This window comes from Doryrhamphus excisus, chromosome 9, assembly GCF_030265055.1.
Source record: "Doryrhamphus excisus isolate RoL2022-K1 chromosome 9, RoL_Dexc_1.0, whole genome shotgun sequence".
Lineage (NCBI taxonomy): Eukaryota > Metazoa > Chordata > Actinopteri > Syngnathiformes > Syngnathidae > Doryrhamphus > Doryrhamphus excisus.
Genome location: NC_080474.1, coordinates 7,417,274 through 7,441,253, shown reverse-complemented (window position 1 = coordinate 7,441,253; position 23,980 = coordinate 7,417,274). Strand labels below are relative to the sequence as shown.

At 40.4% G+C, this 23,980-nt stretch overlaps 1 protein-coding gene across 2 annotated transcripts; it reads left to right on the top strand.

The window, feature by feature from the left end:
- The first annotated feature begins 8,054 nt into the window (after positions 1-8,054).
- spopla (speckle type BTB/POZ protein like a) lies at positions 8,055-23,398 on the top strand. 2 transcript variants are annotated; one of them, XM_058082774.1, is made up of 12 exons: positions 8,055-8,118; positions 9,533-9,615; positions 15,865-15,978; positions 16,111-16,232; positions 16,840-16,991; positions 17,086-17,213; positions 18,671-18,848; positions 19,584-19,639; positions 19,720-19,842; positions 21,389-21,531; positions 21,656-21,709; positions 22,103-23,398. In XM_058082774.1, exons 3-12 carry the CDS (start codon positions 15,901-15,903, stop codon positions 22,245-22,247), a joined length of 1,179 nt encoding a protein of 392 aa, XP_057938757.1. In that variant the 5' UTR covers positions 8,055-8,118; positions 9,533-9,615; positions 15,865-15,900; the 3' UTR covers positions 22,248-23,398. The 2 variants fall into 2 exon arrangements, with proteins under 2 accessions (XP_057938757.1, XP_057938756.1); XM_058082773.1 differs by lacking the exon at positions 8,055-8,118 and adding an exon at positions 8,261-8,468.
- The last annotated feature ends 582 nt before the right edge of the window (positions 23,399-23,980 follow it).

Sequence of the window (23,980 nt, the reverse complement as noted above, 5' to 3'; positions counted from 1 at the left end):
TCATCTTGTCACTGTGGCCTTTTTCTCCCAGCTTATAACTTCTGTCTGTATCAGTCTTCATCACGGAGGCCATTGAATTCTAGTGTCCAATAACATTAGTACTTCTTGAAGGTCGGCTAATTAGACTTATATAGATTTCATTTTGCTGCCTTACTCCCTACGATAATCCACAAGTAGAACCATGTAAGATAGAAAATAATAAGAAAAACACCTTGAAGGATACGGGCTGCGAGTGGTTAGCGCGCAGGCCTCAAAGCTAGGAGACCAGGGTTCAATTCCACCCTCCCTTTCTCCGGGTACTCCGGTTTCCTCCCATATTCCAAAAACATGCTAGGTTAATTATCCACTCCAAATTGTCCACAAGTATGAATGTGAGTGTGAATGGTTGTTTGTCTATATGTACCCTGTGATTGGCTGGCGACCAGTCCAGAGTACAGGGGACAGCTGGGATAGGCTCCAGCACCCCCCACGACCCTCGTGAGGAAAAAGCAGTAAAAAATTAATGAATGAAAGAACACCTTGAAGGATACGGGCTGTGAGTGGTTAGCGCGCAGGCCTCAAAGCTAGGAGACTTGAGTTCAATTCCACCCTCAGCCATGTCTGTGTGGAGTTTGCATGTTCTCCCCGTGCATGCGTGGTTCTTCTCCGGGTATTCCGGTTTCCTCCCCCATTCCAAAAACATGCTAGGTTAATTAGCCACTCCAAATTGTCCATAAGTATGAATGTGAGTGTGAATGGTTGTTTGTCTATATGTGCCCTGTGATTGGCTGGCGACCAGTCCAGGGTGTACCTCGCCTCTCACCCCGAGACAGCTGGGATAGGCTCCAGCACCCCCCACAACCCTTGTGAGGAAAAGCAGGAGAAAATGAATTAACTTGACGAATAAACAGATGCTGTTTCTCCATCATCCATAACAAACTTAACTCACTGTAGAAGTAGCTGTATGTAGCTTATATGAAATGTGCTGTAAACACCAGTAGCAGGTAACCCCCACATAACCCGTTCTTCATGTGATTAATTCAGTAAGTGACCTTTGCATGACTTCGGGGTGTCATTTTTTCAAGTATGATCAAGCTTTGACCTTGTGGAGCTATTAACGTTTACTTTTTTGTGACCGTCAAAATTTGTCCCCCATCTCCTACAGCAGAGGTAGGGAACCTATGGCTCGGGAGCCAGGTAGGGCTCTTTTGATGACTGTATCTGGCTCTCAAGCATTTACCACAATAAAAATGTATGTTTGCTAACATTTTAAAGTAAACATCACAGAAATCACTGTTAAAAATATAAAAAATCAACAACTTTCTTATGCATTTTAATCCATCCATCTATTTTCTACTGCAATACGGCCGACCATATCTATCTTTCCTGATGATATTTTCCAGGTCAAACACCAAAACTCGATTATTATTTATTATTACTGGGTAATGCGGTAGTCTACCTCGGTCATTGAGATGTCAACATGTAAATGTAGACTTTCCTCCTTTAGTCAAATAGTCACCTAGCTAAAGCTGCAGAACCAAGCCTTCTGGCAAAGATGGCCAAAAGAATGAAATATACTGAGTACGGTGCAAAACCATGCAGCAGCAGAAGTTGCATTAATGGCAGCAAGTAATTGATTTATTATTGGACACTGCGCTGCTCACAAAAGTGTGCTGGCCACACCCCCTTGGCGTGGGGTAATGTGCCTCGTCTACGTAATTGGAGCCCATTATATCTAAAACTGTTGGTCTTACATAAAAATGCACACATTTTATTGCATTCAATGTTTAAAAAAATGTATATGGCTCTCACAGATACACATTTTAAAATATCTGGTCTTCATGGCTCTCGTAGCCAAAAAGGTTCCCGACCCCTGTCCTACAGTATAGTGTAGGCTAAAATGCTTTGCAAATTGACATTGTCCATGTGTCAAGTATCCATGATTTTGATTTGGATTCATTTGGTCTACTAAATTTGACCCAAAATAACTAGTCCAAGCCAAAATGGCTAGTTTTGGCCCGTACAATAAATTCTAAGCCATAGAATCCGATGAGCTATCTGTGGTTGAAACTTATGCCAAGTGATCACCTGAACCTCACGAATGCCATTTCATATTAAAATAATTCAAAATGCAATCTTGAGCCTACCTGCCTTTTGTCTGCTGACATATGCAGTAAAGTCTCCTTGCCCTTAAATTAAAGAGATTTCAATCCCCGATTAGCATCTCTGCGTCTTTTTGTCTGGTGGGCTTATCTTTCCTCCCCTCGACTTCAAGACAGGTCAATGTATCATCCCTGTGATAGCAAATCTACCTTTCATATCAAAATGTTACATTTACAATATATTTAACCAAGATCAAACTGGTTATCTTTGCTACTGTACAAACATTCAATGCAGACCCATTTGAATGCAGACTGATGGGAGCAGAGGAGCCCTTATCGCTCATTCTACAGAACACTGTCCATCTATCTGAAGGGGAATTAGTTATCACAGGCCTACAGGGAGCCATTATAGAGTCTTGTCTCAGTGAATGGCTTAACCCAAGCCGCTTTGTGTTTGCGAGACGAGAAACATCAGAGGCCCCCAAAAAGACAATGCCAACCCTGGCTGAGAATTGGGTTTTCATCACAAAGTAAGTTTTCCATATATGTTCTATACAAAAGTACATACATGCAAGAGCGTGGAGATACTGCTTCAAATTCATACTCTTTTATCTGAAATCAGAAATTTGACTAGATCCAAAAACTTGACAATGAATAAGGACCTGATGATAATGTGGGTGTCTGACACCCACAGCATGATCAGTTGCACTGAAGGAACATCAATTCGTTGCAAACCCACTTAACCCAATGAGCTGAGCACAAGTGGAAAACCGTGATGACAAGTGAAGAGGCTCACCTGAATGCTCTTTTTGTAGACACAAAAGGGGCAAGCAAATAAGACAATCAGGATGAATATTATGGTCAGACCAGTGCATGCATGCTAGAAAATAATCCTTCTGCATGGACACTTGCCAAAGAAATGCAGCAGTGTCACAGTGTACCATTCATTTACCAGGAGCCCTTCGTACCAGCAGTATTAGCTATCCCTGCCTCATTTTGGTGCTACATTAATGCACACTCAGCCAGCTGCAACAAGTGATATTCATAAAGGAACACTGCACAAACTGTAGAAACACAACACATCATCATTTTAGAATGTATACATGTAAAATTAACACATATAAAATTCTACAACAATTTTCATCGGAGGGCGGCACAACGGTCTAGTGGTTAGCGCGCAGACCTCACAGCTAGGAGACGAGGGTTCAATTCCACCCTCAGCCATCTCTGTGTGGAGTTTCTCCCCGTGCATGCGTGGGTTTTCTCCGGGTACTCCGGTTTCCTTCCACATTCCAAAAACATGCTAGGTTAATTGGCCACTCCAAATTGTCCATAGGTATGATTGTGAGTGTGAATGGTTGTTTGTCTATATGTGCCCTGTGATTGGCTGGCGACCAGTCCGGGGTGTACCCCGCCTCTCGCCCGAAGACAGCTGGGATAGGCTCCAGCACCCCCCACGACCCTCGTGAGGAAAAAGCGGTAGAAAATGAATGAATGAATGAATGAATTTTCATTGGTTTATTCCTCGGCTTATTCTTCCGCCTCATTTTTGTCCGCTAACCCCTCCCACATTTCTCAACCAATTCAAACCAATCCAATGGCAAAATGTTCAGCTCATTCAGGACATGTTGGCTATACTTTTGAAAAAAGTTCAAATTTCGTTGCCCCTCACCCCATTCGCTCCGTGCTTGCCCCAACCTTCCCACCTTCAAAAAACAACTCAAAACCCACTTGTTTAAATCCGTTTTTAATGTCTAACCTTTTATACCTGACTGCTGTGCCCCGCCCCGCTTTTAGCCTTGTTTTAGCTCTGAATGAATGTATGGATATTGTATTTTAATGCATCATTTACTCTTTTTACTCAACACTTTTTACTCAACTCTATTTTTATTTCTCTACTGTAAAGCGTCTTTGAGTACTCTGAAAAGCGCTATACAAATAAATATTCATTCATTCATTCATTTTCTACCGCTAGGGTCGCGGGGGTGCTGGAGCCTATCCCAGCTGTCTTCGGGCGAGAGGCGGGGTACACCCTGGACTGGTCGCCAGCCAATCACAGGGCACATATAGACAAACAACCATTCACACTCACATTCATACCTATGGACAATTTGGAGTGGCCAATTAACCTAGCATGTTTTTGGAATGTGGGAGGAAACCGGAGTACCCGGAGAAAACCCACACATGCATGAGGAGAACATGCAAACTCCAAATAGAGATGGCCAAGGGTGGAATCGAACCCTGGTCTCCTAGCTGTGAGGTCTGCGCGCTAACCACTCGACCGCCGTGCCGCCCCAAATAAATATTATTATTATTATTTGTTTTTTGTGTGACAGTTTTCCCATTTAAAGGGGGCCTATTATGCTCATTTTTCGACCCTTTGTGTTGAGTTGCGGACTCCTATAGAGCAGCTACGCACAATAACCAGCGCAGAAAACTTTTTAGCTTTTACAGAATCTGCACCTATTCCATATGTGCTGTCTAACTATGAACCAACCCACTTTCTAATATAGTGGGTATAGGAGTTGATAATAGATGATTAAAGTCTTTGGAGAGCTGATTGGGTGTTACTGGCAGCTCATGATCTACTGGTTGGAGAGCTCTGACCTCAGAGTGCGAACGTAGCACAACTGGTGCGGTGGAGGTCAGGAGAAGCCGGATGTGTGGCAACCTTGCCTGCCCGAGGCATGGCGCCCATTGTCGGATACACTTTGTCAGAGGCGTCAATGGAGCTCAGAAGCCGGACGTGAGGACACCGTGTGAATTCAAGTGGTTAGTGCACAGGCCTCACACATAGAAGACCCGAGTTCGATTCCACCCTCAGCCATCTCTGTGTGGAGTTTGCATGCTCTCCCTGTGCATGTGTGGGTTTTCTCCGGGTACTCCGATTTCCTCCCCCATTCCAAAAACACGCTAGGTTCAATTCCCCCCTTGGGAGATATGCCTTTCCTCTGGCATGTTTGCATGTTTTCTCCGGGTACTCCGGTTTCCTCCCCCATTCCAAAAACATGCTAGGTTAATTGGCCACTCCAAATTATCCATAGGTATGAATGTGAGTGTGAATGGTTGTTTGTCTATATGTGCCCTGTGATTGGCTGGCCTGGCCACCAGTACAGGGTGTACCCCGCCTCTCGCCCGAAGACAGCTGGGATAGGCTCCAGCACCCCCTCTGTGAGGATAAGCCAGGGGTGGGCAAACTTTTTGACTGGCGGGCCGCATTGATTTAACAAAATTGACGGGGGGCCAGACTCGATATTTTACACGTAACAGTCCAGCTGGAATTATTGTATCTGTAAAAGTGTCATGCAATCTGCTTTATGGGCACTTTGAGATCATTTATTTGATGTAAAGTGCGTTAAAAATGTATCATAATAAATGTATTATTATTTATGTTATTATTATTATTTATTATTATTATTTGTTATTATTATTATTATTATGTGCCTGTGTCCCTTTTCTCAGGAGCACTTTGTAAATAACAGACCACATCAAATAACAAAATTATTGTATCTGTAAAAGTGTTGTGCAATCTGCTATATGTGCACTTTAAGATAATTTATTTGATGTAAAGTACGTTATAAATTTATAATAATTAGAATAAATGTATTATTATTTTATATTATTTGTTATTATTTTATATTATTTTTATTATTATAATGATGTAAAGTGCGTTATAAATTTATAATAAGAATAATAAATTTAGTATTATTTTATATTATTTGTTATTATGATTTTATATTACTATTATTTGTTATTATTATTATTATGTGCCTGTGTCCCTTTTTTCAGGAGCACTTAGTAAACAACAGACCGCATCAAATAACTAAATTATTGTATCTGTAAAAGTGTTATGCAATCTGCTATATGTGCACTTTGAGATCATTTATTTGATGTAAAGTGCATTATAAATTTATAATTTAATAATAAGAATAAAATTATTATTTAATATTATTATTATTATTATTATTATGTGCTTGTGTCCCTTTTTTCACTTTGTAAACAACAGACCGCATCAAATAACGAAATTGAACATACAAGCTGGCATCATGGCTGAAGCCATGATGCCAGCTTGTATGTTGACTTTAAATGAAATACTTTGGAAAGAACGGGCGGGCCGTATTCAAACACTTGGCGGGCCGGATGTGGCCCCCGGGCCGTAGTTTGCCCACCCCTGGGATAAGCGGAAGAAAATTAATGAATGAACATTTCAAATTCTTCTATTTTTGGCCTTCCAAAACGAATGGACTAACTAGATGGGTTCAACTACTGGTGAAAAATTATTTAACATTTTACATTACTATGATATTCCACTTATTTTACAGTGGTAGATTGGTCATCTTCCAATCCCTTGGTTGCTGGTTCTATTCTTGCGTTCTACCCCACATTTCTCAACCACTTCAAGCCATTCCATCATCTAAATGCTAAGGATAGAGCCTAATGTTTCTTATAATAAGTGTATGTGACAAGCAAACTAACTTTTTCCAAGTACAGCACATTACTGTGGAAAATATTGTTTTATTTATGTAACCCTTGAGTGCTACAAATCCTGTAACATGCTCATGTCACATGATGCACAAGTGAATGACCTTCCACTGTTGCCTGCTCAAAGCTTGATATGATATGGTCCACACAGACTTCTTTACTTTGATGTTAGATGTTCCACTGACTGGTTACAGCATTTGCTGGCAGTGTGACGGACATCCCACTGGTGTATTTGTATGGTGTTTGTGCCTCTCGCTTATGCATTGGCTCTCATTCATTTGTGGTGTTGGTTTCAAGGTGCCAATGTGCCAACCATCTAATCCAGAGCAACCCGGGACACATGGCCACAGGTGAAACTCCACTCCTTTGGAATTCCACTTGCTGGGTGGCCACTCAGCCTGCCGAGTGCCGCTCAAGTGGAGTTGCTCCAGTAATTGAGTACTCTTGTCATCATAGAATTCGCTTATAGGACCTGTACTATTGTTCTTTTGAAATCATGTTCATTATTTCCATTAAGTCACAGTTTGTATTGTAATTGTCTTTTATGCTATGATCAGGGCTGCAGATACCGATTCACACTAAGTGTGTAATAATTAATATGTATGTGATGATATAAGCATGAAATATAAGCATATACTTAACTACATTATAATAATATTTGAGTGGCGCAATAAATGGTTAGAGGCAAACTTTAAGTTTCATTAAGGAAGCACTTTTTTTTTGCTCGTAAAATCAGCATATGGCAGCACGGCTATCTAGTGGTTAGCACGCAGGCCTCACAGCTAGGAGACCAGGGTTCAATTCCACCCTCGGCCATCTCTGTGTGGAGTTTGCATGTTCTCCCCGTGCATGCGTGGGTTTTCTCCGGGTACTCCGGGTACATTCCAAAAACATGCTAGGTTAATTGGCGACTCCAAATTGTCCATAGGTATGAATGTGAGTGTGAATGGTTGTTTGTCTATATGTGCCCTGTGATTGGCTGGCGACCAGTCCAGGGTGTACCCCGCCTCTCGCCCGAAGACAGCTGGGATAGGCTCCAGCACCCCCGCGACTCTCGTGAGGAAAAAACGGTAGAAAATGAATGAATGAAAATCAGCATACATTCACAGTACACAAACGAATCTCATTCCCATGCACACTTCCTCAACATAAGTACTTTGTACTTCTTGCTGGTGGTGCCAAATTGACTGGAACATTTTTAATGGTGTCCAAGATTTTTTTTTTTTTAATGTTGTTTGTTTTCACATGGTTACCTTTGCATATGCCAGATCACATAAATTAGTTGCTATTAACATAGCCAAATTTGGACCGATGGAGAAAATAATTGTATAAATAAGTTATGTGATTGTAATTACATTGATGTCGTCCTTAATAGTAGGTTGCACTTCTGATATTTTTAAGTGCATGTCTGGAAGTAGGGCGTTTGCCTGGAGATAGCGTCATGCCAAGAACATTTTAAGGATGTGTGAACCTGATGTCATATTACCGTTTGACGTCGAGAAAGCCTTCTTTGACACGTCGTGAGCAACGAGTGTTAAAAGTTAGACGGAACGAGGTAAGAGAAATGGAAGATATTAGTACTATAAATGTGCGTACTTTAACGTGTGGATGATTGCGTTTCAAATTCGGTTGTGTGTTTATTTTTTTTTATTTTAAGGAAAAATATTGTTTAAACAGCGTTTTAGCATTGCACTCGCGCGTGCGCAGTATACACGCCGCCCAGCCGGCTAAGCTATCGGCCAGATCAAGCAGACAGATGTAAGCTAGCACAGACATAAATTAGACAAAGAAACCTTCCGAAGAGTCTGAGTGAAAAAGACTTCAAAGTGACGGATGGTGAAAGGAGCGACTGTGGCACAAAGCTATACACCTTACTCGATACACATGGAAGTATGAAAGTTAAAGGTACGCCGTCAGTATGTATTTTTGAACTTTTTTGGCAGTCAGTGCACAGGTTAGCTTCGGCTAGCTGCTAGTTAGCCGACGTTGTTTTCCCACCAGCATATTGGACCGAAACGTGAGGGCTTATGTTAGCTTGATTGGTTAGCATTCTTGTCAGTGACCTGCATAGGCCCTTTGTTTTATACTAGGTCAGCGATAACGTTATTATTATTATTATTAGTACTCTACCCGGGATTACAGTCTTAGCTTTCAGCGCTTCGACGATACGGATGTATAGTGACTTGTTCACTTGAGGGTAAACGTAGACTTAAATGTTGAGTGTCAAGCTAGCCGATTGTTGTTAGCCGCATTAGCGCTTCATAGCTAACAGGAATCCCAACATTAGCCTTGCTAGTGAGAACTTAAATGCTAGTTTGGATTAAGTACAAGTACGCTAGTCGGTCGTCATTGTAGTGTTCGTAGTATTTCATGGGGATCATTTTTCGCGAAATGAACTGTTGTGCATTCCGGATATTGATGCCAGTAGATACGCTGGACGACATCTATTATGGCTTTTGAATATGATGTTGACACTTTGTTGATGTTGTTTTGATCTTTTCAACAGCTTCTGTAGTATGGTTTATTCAATGTAGGTCAAAAGGATGTGTTCGTTTAGCACTTATCTAAAAAATACCACATTTTGTGCTTCTCTAAAGGCAAAAGAAGGCAGTCAAACTTTGTTGACTCATTTGTGGTTATTCAAATGTACGAACCAATAACTTTAGAGCCTGCCTGTACTAAATATAAGCACATTATGCTATAATAGCCAATTATGCAGCGTATTCATAGCCTTCATTAGCTGGGTAGACATGCAGTCTGTTATTTTAAGTAATGATTGTGACTGGTTTCACAGCATTTATTTTAGCTGGCTTCTTATTAAACATAGTCATACAACTGACATGCCCTAGTAACACAAAAGCTTTTATTAGGACCCGAGCACAAACGCAAAGGCCCTATTGTATCTTATTTTCACACAGGGATGCTATGTTCATTTCCAAGGCCTAATATGTGCCCCTTTTCCCTTGTAGACTGGAATATGAAGATGGGGCCATGAAATATCCTGTCAAATATTAGCCACACAGCACCTTGTAAATACTACAACATCTGAGAGGTAACTTTTTTTTCACATTTGACTGTTATTCTCAAATGTTATCTACAGTCCCTGACAAAAGTCTTGTCGCATAAGGACATAGTAACTTAAATGGCATATAACTTTATTTCTAATCAATCAATTGTTTCAATAAATTGATCATTTTAATGTCAAGGGCTTTCACATTAATAACTGGGTGAAAAATGAAATCATCAAAGAGTGTAGTGATGTTCACAGCTTGTTAAAGCCCATAACATCTGTTTTTGCAAGGACAAAAGTCTTGTCGTATCTTTAAATGATTCAACCAGTCACAGATTAGAGCTTCACCTGTGACAAATACTGTAATTAACACATTCCCAGGTGTGTATAAAAAGATCCCTGGCACACCAGACCTTCATGTGAAGTGCAACCTGGCCTCTGACAACATGCCAAAGATTCAACCACAGACCAAAGTGCTGATCATCAAGAGCCTGAAGACCAAGTCTGCTGCTGAGGTGGCAGACATCTTTAATGTGTCCAAACGTCAAGTGGAGAGGATAAAAAAAAAGATTTGAAGAAACCGGTGATGTTCATGACAAGCCCAGGTCAGGCAGACCCCGTAAAACAACTGTTCGAGAGGACCGTTTGTTGCTTCGACAGTCCAGGGCCAGCCCTTTTTCAACTGCAGCGGAGCTACATGAGAACTGGTCACCAGAAACCCCTGTATCTACTAGAACTGTTTGTCGAATTCTTTCACGCGGTGGTCTCCATGGCCGAATTAGTGCTAAGAAACAAAAAAATCGTGTTGCATTTGCCAAGGCCCACAGCTTGCAGAAAGGATGGACAGTGGAAAAGTGGCAGAAGGTTGATTTTTCTGATGAATCATCCATTGAACTGCATCCCAATCGCCGCAAATACTGCAGAAGACCTGTTGGAACCCGCATGGACCCAAGATTCACCCAGAAAACAGTCAAGTTTGGTGGAGGAAAAATCATGGTTTGGGGATACATCCAGTATGGGGGTGTGCGACAGATCTGCAGAGTGGATGGCAACATCAACAGCCTGAAATATCAAGAAATTCTCGCTGCCCATTACATTCCAAACCACAAGAAAGGGCAAATTCTGCAGCAGGCTGGCGCTCCTTCTCATACTTCAGCCTCCACATCCAAGTTCCTGAAAGCCAAGAAGGTCAAGGTGCTCCAGGATTGGCCAGCCCAGTCGCCAGACATGAACATTATTGAGCATGTCTGGGGTAAGATGAAGGAGGAGGCTTGGAAGATGAAGCCGAAAAATCCTGATGAACTCTGGGAGTCCTGCAAGACTGCTTTCTTGGCCATTCCAGATGACTTCATCAATAAGTTATTTGAGTCATTGCCAAGACGTATGGATGCAGTCCTCCAAGCTCATGGAAGCCATACACAATATTAATTCTTTTTTCCAAGGTACAATGACTTTATGTTCTGATGTTATTGTAGCATATTTGTGTATTCAAAATTAAGTATATGTATTATTTCTACATTTTTTTGTATGCGACAAGACTTTTGTCCAAGCAAAATCTGACCTTTATGTCCTAATTAAATGATAAAACTCAATGAATGGTACAAAACTTTATTTTGATATAAAAAGCATAATCTAGAGGGCTTTGCCTTTCATATAAGTCATTTCTGATTCCAATTGAGCAACTACAAGTCGTTATTATTTGTTGTTCCTACAACTTGGATAAGCGACAAGACTTTTGTCAGGGACTGTAGACTCTCCTACAAACTGATGCCCATTTGCGTAATGTTGTCTTGTAAAAAGTTGAAGAATGTTAATAACAGCACGATGACAAACAAGTCATTAGTGTATATATAAAGTCATTAGTATATACAACCATTTTGACCAACAGTTCAGAACACTGGTTTATGGAGATACTCAGTCATCCAGAAAGGCTTCAGACTAAAGATGCTCTGATTGATCGGCCACCGATAAAAATCGGACGAGTTCTGTGAAAAATCATGTGATCGGCATATGGCCATTAATGCCCTTACAACTGCAATCACAAAAGCCAAACATCTCATATTATTGCAGCATGCAGGCTTTAGTGAGTGTGTCCTGCACACCTTCCTTTCCTTCACTATGAGCAGGTGTGTCAAACTGAAAAAAACAGTCATGTTTGCAGTGTGGACCTGCCTGTCATTTGTAAGCATGATAGAAAGTTTGCACCCTGCAAAACATGCCATGAAAAATATCTTGCCATGGAAATATGTTAAAGAGCTTTAATTTAACGAGGCAGTTGAAGAACAAACACTTGATGGAATATGGTTATTTTTTTCGAGACTAGTCAAACTAATGCCAGCTAATGTAGCCAAATCACTGAACACTCGCCTGTTGAATATGCGTGGCAGTCCCAAGTCTAAAGCAAATACCCCACCTTTATAATCCTACGGACAAGGTGACCGGTGGAAAACACCGGGTTCGCTGGCAGCTCTCTTACTTGGAACCCACCTACATATACTGAAATTCCAGCTAGAACTCTGCCATTGTACTCAATCTCACAGCCAGTTTCCTAAAACAAGGCGTCTCATAACATCATGCAGTGGAGAGCTTTGACAAGCAATGGTTTAAAAAAAATAAAGCTGTTTTGTAAATGACAACAATAAATAATATGTAAATGCATATTAACTTGGCAATAAGAACTGTTAAAAGCCCATTGTTTTTGTTTGTATTGTTTTGCGTCATTATGTTTTGCCGAGTGTTTCCCAGTGGTCATTGAACACATCACAGTTGTGTGCTCCAAGACCAAGTGACAGGTATATAACTGATGCTGCCACAAAGAGATTCATATTTTTGGCCATTTGTCGTCGTTTCCAAATGCTGATGTGTGTAAATACATCAAGGTGAGCTGTGATGGTATTATGTCTCTGTTTGGAAGTTAAGTCATGCCAGCACACTCGCTCCCTGTTAGTCACATCAAACAACGGTGTGATCATCTGTAAAAGAGACTCCAAGGCTCATACCAATGTTGAGTCTGCATTCATTTTGTGTTTTTAATTTGATGTTGGAAGTTATTGTTTTTGAGACTTCTGCTCTATGCAGTCAGACAGAATGTAGCTTGCAGCGCTAGTCAACTTTACTTCTTGATAAGGTTTCACATCTTCAGTGGTCATCTTAAAACTGCTCTGGTTACATTGTGCTTATAATAAATAAATAGCATTACCTAACATACATTTTAACTCCAACCATCTGTTCACACAAACAAATCACAATGGCCATTCGCCCTGCCCAATCGCACTCATCGGCTGCGTGAAAATCATCCAAATACGAGTTAAATGTGAGTTTAGAAGTGTAAATACAGGAGCTAGACATGCCTGGCTCCTTTCATAAAAGCGGTTGTGTTGATCATAACAGTTGGATGAACTTTGTCACCTTGCAATCTCCACATTGCAACTGTTAAAGATGCTTATGATGCTTATTTTCCGACCCTTTCTTATTGAGTTGTGGACTCCTCGAACCCGAACAGAAAACATTTTAGATCTCCCAGAATCTGCACCTATTCCAGATGTATTTCCTTGGATTTGTGCTTCCCGCCAACACGGTCTGTTTTAATTTATTCCACATGTCCACTCCACTGTGGTTGGTCACACTCCCAAACTTTGTCACTACAACAAGAGCTAATTGAAAAGTAATTAGGTGCAACTGGCTGGAGACCCCTGACTTATCATGCATGAACTTGAGTGGTAACGTAGGCACCGCTGGTGCGATGGAGCTCAGAAGCCGGACATGAGGGTGCCGCGTTTACTAACTACAGAAAACATCGGTCGTGGAAATGTGCTCACTGTATGTTTTTTACGGGACTACCTGTTCCAGACATCGGTGAGCACTGTGGTTCTCTCCAACTCCTTGTCCGACATTAATGCACGTTTCCTGCCAGAGCGCGCAGAGAACCATCACGCCTGCTCCTTTGTGACATCACAAAAGAACAGTTTTACAATGCCCTCTGAAACTGAGCGTTTTGACAACAGTCAGTAGAAGTGGAAAAATCACAATAGGTCCGATTGAAAAATTCTGCCATAGAAAGGAAAATCACACCGGTGTATGTGAATTGGAAGACGCCATGTTGTTGCAAAGCAACTGCCAATTTAAATCTGGAACAGTGTGAACGCACTTCGCCAACCCAAGATTTGCACAGTTGATGTGAGTCACTTAGTATTGGTTTGGTTGTCCACCGTGTCCAACCACTGCAAGCATTTCATAATGCTATCCACCAGTATGCCCAAGAATTCAAACAGCTCTGCTTTGTGACTGTGTAATTCATCCGACACTGTAATGGAATGGCTGTCATATATGTATAGATGCTGAATGAGGTGGTCTCTTTAGATTCTTATGAGCTGTATTTTATTAATTGTAACTCACGTGTTGAGTCAAAATGTTTGACTTGTTGACTCTGTTCATGTTCTGCAAACTGGAAAATCACCCAGCATTTCCATCACTCTTAACCCATTCTGTCCAAGCCATTATTCAAAAAACAACCCTTTCAGTAAGAGCCATTTTAGACCATTTTGACTGACCTTTCAAGACACACAGAATACTGTGTTCAATGGTTGTATAAACATAAAACATACCAAAAGAAAGATTAGACCCTTTCATCAGAAAAAGTCTGTTTCTACCTTTTTTCATTCTTTAGTAATCACCAAAAGAACATATGGACGTTTCGGGAAAATATCAGTTGCTAACTAAAAAAGAGAGAGATGCTTTGTGAAAACATTCAAGTATAGCTTGATTTTGACACAAATTTGTTGCTTTTGTGACAGCTCAAAATCTAAACAACCGTACCACAACATAAACACAAGGGTTGTTTTACATCAATATAAATAAATATTATTTAGTAATTATTAATTGATAATAAATATCTAAATAATTTACTTAGAAATATAACACCATAAAATATTAGCAATTTTCAGATTTGGAACTTAACTGTGTGTTCAAGCACGTGCATGTATTTACCGACCGTGTCATGTGTAACCTTCTGCACACTGCACTCCTCCACGTTCTTACACTTCCTTACTGTCGTGTTTTTTGTCTAGACCTGCACCTAACAATTATTTTTATGATTTTAATCTGTTAATTATTTAATTTTACTTAATCAATGAATGTAACCTTAAAAAAAAGAATTAGTTTTTAATCAGCAATAGACGTAGCACGGTGGATGAGTGGCTAGCATGTAGGCTAGGTTAATTGGCGACTCCAAATTGGTATGAATGTGAGTGTGAATGGTTGTTTGTCTATATGTGCCCTGTGATTGGCTGGCTAGTCTCCAGCATACCCACGACCCTAGGATAAGCGGCATAGAAAATGGATGGATAATCAGAAATAGAAGATTTGAACTGACGATCAAATAAGTGCACAAACACCAGGTTGCCACTTTATTATTCTGTTAAAATGATAAATAATAAAAAAACATAATGTTGTCAAATAGCGTCAGTAAAACAAAAAATGCACACAAAAATACATAAAGATGTATACTATAAACACTTCCAAAAGATGAGCCGTTGGAAAAATAAAGAAATGCAAATCAGAAAACCCAGTAATAGGATTGGTTTTAACATTCGTGTAAATCTGTCCCTACATCAACAGTGAGAGGAAGTTTGCCATTTGTGTAAATTACAGTCTTCACTTCCTTGAACGTCTGTTCTTTTCACTTTTGTAGAATTGGCTTCTTTATTTTACAATGTATGATGGTCAACGTCAGCAAATGTAACCATTGAAATCTGACTAAAACTGAATAGATTGTACACTGTAATATTGTTTTTGAGTAATATCTTAACGTGTGTATCTAGGTGTATATCAAATTACCTTCCACAATTAGATTTACGCACCATAGTCCCAAGTGTACAGTCATCGAACATGGCTGGTCATCCAATGCCGCGAACTCCTGCCATTTTGCTCTTTTGACTGCTCATAAGCACTAACATCGTATTGCTACCTCACTCTTTATCAATTCCTTAGCTTGATTGCCAACTGTCAGTTTGCCAGAGTAGAATTGGACAATGGCTGACATTCAGACCTTTGTGGATGTAGATAAGATCAGTGTAGTTCCCTAATATTAAGGAAATTGGTGCTGATCAATCTGTTTATGCTGCTGAATGACATTAAATGTATTATGTATTACCACACAATAGGGTTCTTTTTTTATCTTTTAATATACATTATGAATTTATGCAGCCATGTAAAAAAATATTCTCTGCTCATAGACATGGTTTTTGTAATGCAAATGCAATTTCTGACCCTTATATTTCTTGAATTACACAGTGCTTTAAAGAGAAGAGTGCTACCTCCAAAGCGGTGATGTCACGGGTTCCCACCCCCCCTCCTCCTGGGGAGATGTCAAGTGGACCTGTGGCAGAGAGCTGGTGTTACACACAGGTTTGAGCAATCAGCACTTCAGACATGGTCTCCATGAGAAAATGTCACCTCTTATATTACGTACTCTCCACTCATGTCACTTTAAACTACTTTAAACTAAAAAAAAAAAATGTTCCTTTTTGTGGCTCCAAGGTCAAGGTGGTGAAGTTTTCATACATGTGGACCATAAACAACTTTAGCTTTTGCAGAGAAGAAATGGGGGAGGTGTTGAAGAGTTCCACCTTCTCCTCAGGGCCGAACGACAAGATGAAGTGGTCAGTGGCTTTTTTCCAACTCGTAATGTTTCGAGTCTTGACAGTCACACTGGAAAAAAATGGAGATCTCAATGCAAATAGTTGTAAAATTACAAGACTAAAGTAAGAATATTACAAAATATATATTTGTTGAAATTTTTTTTAAATACAATTGAACAAACCCAAAGTGCACTCAGAAATACAAATCAGAAATACATACTAGGATTTATTCCTGTAAAAGTATATTTTTTTTGTGGAAAAATTTGTGTCTCAGGAAATTCTTGTTGTGAAATAGTTGGTCAAATGTTATAATTGCACAAAATCTTTTCAATCCACTTTGTAAATTAAATACAATTTAAAACTGCAAACTTTTAGTTTGAAATGTACAGTGCAACTATACTTTGTGTATGATTTTATGAATTTATCTTGGTGCCAGTATTTTTTTAGTCTTAAGATTGGTCCACATACACCTGCGTCATGCTGTAGCTGTAAGAATGTAAAATATGTAATATAATTGATAAATTATGGTCCAGTTTTTAAGAGACATTTGCCCATTTGCTCATCCCTCAAGGCTTGAGGGAGAGTTTCTTGACAAAAGCAGCTGTACTGATCCACTTGTGTTTGACAGGTGTCTGCGGGTCAATCCAAAGGGACTTGATGATGAAAGCAAAGATTATCTGTCATTGTATTTACTACTTGTTAGTTGTCCAAAAAGTGAAGTCAGAGCAAAATTCAAGTTTTCGTTGTTGAATGCGAAAAGAGAAGAAACTAAAGCAATGGGTAAGTGCAGAACATCATCACACAGACAGCCGTGCATGTAAACACGATGATCATCTGTATTTCTTAAAGGAACATGCTTTCCTTGTTGTTGCAGAAAGCCAAAGAGCCTACAGGTTTGTCCAAGGCAAAGACTGGGGCTTCAAAAAGTTCATTAGGAGAGATTTTCTCCTCGATGAGGCAAATGGTCTCCTACCTGATGACAAACTTACACTTTTTTGTGAGGTAATCCTGGTTGATATCGTCTTTTATACAGCAACCTTTATACTGTCTTTTTTGATATTCACTCCGGCTGGGCAGCCTCTCCTGTATTTCGCTCTGCGTAGCGAAGGGGTGCTCAAAGCTAGCAGCTGCTCCTGAATGTAAACAATGGAGCAAGAGGCAAGCTACAAGTGTAACGGGACATCCATAGCTGCACACTTGCTTAAGGGGTCGGTATGGAAAAAAAATAATACTAGTACAAAGAAAGCACTATTAAACACTAAAAACACAGTGGGAAATACGGACCTGCCGTAACTAGCTTTCACTCGGACGACACCATCTTGAAACATGAGACCGCTACATCAAATCCAGTTTATATTGATATGAATGATATGGTTATTTTTGATATCGTGCTTAGCGATAATAAATAAATAAATACATACATACATTTAAAAAAAAATATATATACACACATTTTAGGGGCAGAATAGTAATTTAAATACTTTAGTAATAATAAAATAAATATTTGTCATAATATTCACAGCAGTAAAACCAGTAGCAATAGGAATTAGTAAAAATTCCACACAATCTGATCAGAAATTTTGTTGTGATGTTGAGAATTATCTTGTTTATAATTAGTAATAGTGTCAAAATGTGTGCGTTAGTCTGGAACTCAGCATTGCTGTTGGTGTGTTAAGGTCGGCAGTAAAGTTAAAAAAGAGTGCCACACTAACTGTCAGGGTGCCAGATTACTGACAAGATGTTACTTACACAATATCACCTTCAAAGACTTGTTGAAGGTGTCTGAGTTGGGATTTGTTTAGCGCCAAAATGATGCACTGCTCCTAGCTACTTTGTGTTTTTGTTTACGTTGGCACCAGTGCTGTGATACAGGGTTTCGGTACACATCCATAGTTGACACAATAATTGTGGAGGGGGAAGTAATTTTGTTTGTTAGGTCAAATATCCCTAATGAAGACTAAACATAGGGTACTGGTGACATTGTAGTGTATGCTGCTATACAGTATATAGTATTTTTTTTGTGATACAGTATGGGGGTTTTTAAATCTATTTTTAAAAATAGACCTTGTCAACCAACATGATTTCTTCAATATTAGCAGTTTTTATTTGTGCAGTGACTGTCAACAAATCCTACAACAAATAGCTGTATTACATGAATATTTTATTATTTGACACATGAAAACTTGTCATTGTGAGCACACATATAAACAAGCCCAACTCGGTTATTTGTGAATAGCTGCTTATGTTAAAAAATTCTGACATCACTGTTGAATGTTGCCCAGTGACTCACTCGCCACCCTTCAGTTCAGACCAGATGTAGAACTTGAACCCAGTTGACATCACATAGAAATTGTTGGGCGGTCTTACTATCTTGGCTATCTTTTTGTCTACAGTTTTTTCTCATGCTAATGAGTTGTTTTTTTTTATTAAAAAAACGAATATGTTGTTTCTTTGAATAGGTGAGTGTTGTCCAGGACTCTGTGAACATTTCTGGCCAGTCCAATATGAACATGCTGAAGGTACCAGAATGTCAGCTGTCTGATGACCTGGGGAACCTTTGGGAGTGTTCACGCTTCACAGACTGCAGTCTCTATGTGGGAGGGCAGGAGTTCAAAGCCCACAAATCCATCCTGGCAGGTAAGAAGGACTTCAGCACTTTGCAGCACGCTTGCCCTCTCTTCACATTGGTAGAACTTGCCTTCTGTATGATTTTTTTTAAGTTGTCATGAGGGATGTGGGCTTTTAACGTGTGACAAACCTATTTCACATTTCACTCTGGCAGAAATTGAGTTTGATTCAATAGCTTGTTTTTTTGCCAGATATTCCACATTTGCAGTGTGGCCCACACTCAGTGATAATCAATTAGGGTGGCATCATTTATCCTGTTTTCTAAATGCTGCTCTGAGAGCATTTAGCAGGCCCCCATGACAGAGAAGTGCTGAAAATGGCCTTTGTAGGACATGTCATGCCTCTTCTTAATGGCCTCTCTCGCAGAGCCGTAAGCACCTTGAAAGGCGACCAAGGGTCTGTACTCCTGGCTGGATTTGCAGCAGCCTGGTTCTGCAGTGGCTGCTAATCCGTCTGACGAGCACTGCCTGGCCCTGCTTGACCTAAATGGCTCTAGGATGCAGGAGCCTGAAAGCCTTGCTGTCTTTTCCAGCTTGTGTCCATTAGACATGGTGGCAGCAGCTGCTGTGGTCAGATGGGAAAAGTTGACGACGCTGCACTAACAGTCATTTTAACATTGACAACATACTGGAAGTGCTCTTTGATTGTTCTTTTTTTGTATATTTTGTTTTAGTTTTTTTTCTTAAAAGGTTATCATTGACTGTGCTTGTATTTTTATCACTGTTGTATCTGCGTCTTTGACAGCAAGGTCACCAGTCTTCAATGCGATGTTTGAGCATGAAATGGAAGAGAGTAAAAAGGTAACAATCCACTCTTTGCTTTAGGGATAAATGTCCCCTTCATTCATATTGAAAACCTGTGTTTTGTCATCGCCGCCCAGAACCGTGTAGATATAAGTGATGTGGACCCAGATGTTTTCAAGGAAATGATGGGCTTCATATACACCGGGAAGGCCCCAAACCTGGAGAAGATGGCAGACAACCTGCTGGCAGCTGCAGACAAAGTAAGCCTTGATGAAAATCAGTGTTTTTCTTTCATCAAAATACCCCAAATAAACTGCAAAATAATACATGAAAATCACATTCCCAACATTGTAGGGGCTATTGCAATTACAGGGGTTGTTATTTATTATATTCAGCTGCACAACACTCCATCGCTCATCAATGTGCCTCACACACTTGACTGAATGTTAAAACTGAAATATCCCCACACTGTGACATTCACCTTAAAATCGCTTTTGTGTTGCCATTTATGTTGGCGTATGCTGGCTCCATGCTCACGGAGCTGGCTAGGGTAGTAGGGTAGTAGCGAGTAGCCCCGCCTCCACAAAGAGGCTGAATGACAAGAGAGCCCTCTCTCTCCATTCACTCTATTTATAGAACCATTGCGCGCAGACAGATGCAGAGTGAACCCTCTTGCCATCGTGCTTGTGTGTCAGAGACACAAGCTAGACTTATTGTGTACTACTGTGTACTGTGTACTACTGGGCTAGTCCGCCCGCCACAGTCCACAAACAGCATATACGTTCGCCGATGCTTGGCTTAATAATGTTTGGTGTGGCAGGAGTGGACACAGTAGGTTGTCACAACACTGCTAATGGTGAGGGGATAGCAGGAATGTAAAAAAGAAAAAGGGGGGGGGTAGCGGCATATTGGGTAATACTCGCGGGAGAGTTCTTGACGTATGACATCTGTCACTTAAATGTTTCAGAACATCACACAAATTTAAATTAGGTTTTTGATTAGATTGTTTCCCCTCCCTTCATGAGTTTCATTTAAAAACTGCATTTTGTGTTCAGTTATTGAACAGTATTTGGATTTGCTTGATGATCTGAAATATTTAAAGGGGATCTATTATGGTTTCAAAAGGTGTGGTAACTGCCCCTTCGTGATGTCATAGAGGGGTGTACACCCTCTTACTTCTATGGTTCATAGTTAGGAAGCACTTTGGGTGTGTGACCAATCACCGTGGAGTGGGTATGCCTAGAGGCGGGCCGGGTTGGAATAAATTAAAACAGACTGTTTTGGCAGGAAGCACAAATCAAAGGAAATACATCTGGAATAGGTGTAGAAAAATGAAAAATGAGCATAGTTTGTGTCCTTTAAGTGTGACAAACATGAAAAAAATCACATCATTGTCTTTTTTGGACCTAAAGTCAGCAAGTTTTCGAGGCTGTGAATGCTGAACTGCTAATGTGTCACGTTATTTTCCAAACTCAAATCAGCAAGTCTGAATTTTTGTACTAGTTTGGGTTTTGGCAAAAATGGTTTGTAGATACCTGGAACAGTACATAAGTATATGCACTGCCTCAATAATAACAAGTACTTTGGAGAGCAGAGGAGCATTGTAAACGTGTTAGCAAGTCAAGACAGAATGGTGTAAATAAATATTAGTTTAGTGAAAGACAGGGTATGAATGGTGTCTTTAATTGACTTGTGTTGTGATGATGTAATATTGAATATGGAATGTAATAGTGGGGTGAGACAAACTATAGACAAAACTCCACTTGTTTGTGTGGCATTGCTAAGTGCTTCTCCATGTGCTTCCAGTATGCTCTGGAGCGTCTAAAAGTCATGTGCGAAGAGGCCTTGTGCAACAGCCTCTCAGTGGAGAACGTGGCCGACACCCTCATCCTCGCAGACTTGCACAGTGCCGAGCAGCTCAAAGCACAAGCCATAGATTTTATCAACAGGCAAGTATCTCTGCAAGGGAGGAGGGAGGCGGGGGCAGAGAAAAAAAAAACTCCAGTGATAAATTTCTGCTGCCATTTCTGTTTACCATCCCTGAATGCTTACCTTTTTATCTCCTTGCCATAGGTGCAGTGTCCTCAGACAGCTGGGCTGTAAAGATGGAAAGAACTGGAATAGCAAGTATGTAATTAGCTGATATATGTGACACAAGATTAATAACACACTCTTATCTCGTCCCCGAGCAGATGCATTAGAATTCATTCTTTTAGCCCAAGCAGACGGAACACGATTTGCCTTTTTCACTTTGAAGCGGCGTATCTTCGTATCAGAGTTATTAATAGACTCATACCTGCAGCAACCCTGCAAATGGAGCCTTTGCCAGTTTGGAATGGAAGGGAGGGTGGTCGCGAAGTTTGCCTTTCTGGTGATTTGTTGTTCCGGGACACCTCGAAAGCATGCAAGCCACCATGAAGTGTCTGATCGCAGTATCTTGCATCTATTTTTTGTTGATTGATTTTTAATATGCACATCCTCTTGTCCGTGGATTAACCCGCCTTGTCTTTGCACTTGCAGCCACGCCACAGACATAATGGAGACCGCCGGCTGGAAGTCAATGATCCAGTCGCACCCTCACTTGGTCGCCGAGGCTTTCCGTGCCCTAGCGTCAGCACAGTGCCCGCCCTTCGGCCCTCCCAGGAAGCGTCTAAAACAGTCGTGACGCCCCGGGTGTCCGTTGCGCTGCAAAGGAAGGACTAGTGAGGATACCACTCTTTTTATTTCCACCAAAACTGAACACACTTGAAGAAAAGAAGAGTGGGCCTTCCTCACCGGGATGTGGGAAGGCCGGCACAATGGACGACTGTCTTGCTTTGCTGCCCCGACTGTCCGCTGTTCAGGGCGGGTAGCAAGTCAAACTGTCTGCTACTGTTATTTCCTGTCATTCTTCAAAAAAAATGGCCTTAATATATCTGCCATTGCTCTGGAGTTCTTTTGTCTATTTTACTCTGTGCCTGCCTTGTCACAAAGACCAGGCCTCCTCCAGGTTGCACTAGTTCCCGTCTGTAGTCGTTTTCATATGGAGTTCGATAGGAACGTAACAAAGGTTGAACTAAATGGGAAATATTATATATTTGTAATGTTTAGCCCGTTTTGTGACCAGATGTTAAAGAGCATGAACACTTTCAGTGCAAGGTCAGTTCTTAACACTTTTTAAAAAGGTGTATGCCCCATATTGATGGCACCATTTCTATGTCAGCGACAGCTGAAGCATCCTCAGAAGACCAGTGTACAAGGAAGTCTGTTGTGTTGCATCTGTGTGGGGAGGAATCCTACATCACACATTAGGAAGCGTCAATTCTCGTCTTTGGACCGAACAAACATCAGAAGGTGCATTTAGCCCGGCTCACATCGTAACGACATTCAGATCAAGTCAGTGCACCGTCACGATTTTCAATTCAAGACTTTAGTATTGCCAAGCTGCAAATATATATTCTCATCATATTGTGGTTAACTCAAAGTGGAAAGACTAATGCATGGTAATATTATTGTTGCGGAAAGTGTCCAAATTTTTTTTTTTTTTTATTACATAACAATGTACTTTCTGACATTGGTGCAGAATGAAAAGAATTGGTGATGTACAAAAGAAAAGGTCCTCGGGAAAAGTGTAGGATGCTGAGCATCACTTCTGCCGGCAATGTCATTCTTTGTTCTGAATGAGGATTCGTCCTGTTTATTCGGTGCGTCTTGTATGTAGCGTGACGTGATACACACTTGAGGAGCATTTGTAAAATAGAAGTCGTCAACATGTTGAAATGTTTGGAAGTTGTCTGCAGGAATGGCTGTGTAAAGCAAATAAAACATTTTCCAGCACCTGAGTTGTTTTTGTCTTTCTGTCTGTCTTGCATTGAAACTATCCTGCATGATGCCTTGTATTAAATGGAACTATGTTAAGTCCAGATATGAAAGAAAGTATGTATGCTTGGTGTCTTCCAATGGAGAACATCCTACTACAGCGGATCCACACGTGCTATATTCAGCTTTCATTGTTCCCCAATTTAAAAACAACCCAACGATATTTTACTCAACATTCTATTCTATTAATCATCTGAAAATGCCTTTTTACCAATTTACCCAATTGGTAAGATTTTATATGTGATAAAACAAGTCAAATGTACACCATACATACAGTATACCAAAGTTGGAAAACGATTTTCTATGTTTTCATGCTTCACAGATGATTTTGTGATTTCTCACTTGGTTCGGCCTTCCTTAAATGCACCATAATGCTGTGAGATCTTCAGGCTACAGTGACTCAGATTTCATCTGTGATGGATTGCTTGCGAACGAAGCGTCTCTTTGAGTCTACAGAGATGGATTGCATATTGTTGCATATTGAGCATATAGCAAAGCTATATAAACATTGGCTATTAAATTTTTACATGTTTGACAAGA

Bases quoted from the DNA above. Each gene is read 5' to 3' on its own strand.
- spopla (XM_058082774.1), top strand. From the start codon at position 15,901: ATGTCACGGGTTCCCACCCCCCCTCCTCCTGGGGAGATGTCAAGTGGA. The intron at 19,640-19,719 runs GTAACAATCCAC...ATCGCCGCCCAG, and splicing joins AAATGGAAGAGAGTAAAAAG to AACCGTGTAGATATAAGTGA. The intron at 19,843-21,388 runs GTAAGCCTTGAT...ATGTGCTTCCAG, and splicing joins TGCTGGCAGCTGCAGACAAA to TATGCTCTGGAGCGTCTAAA.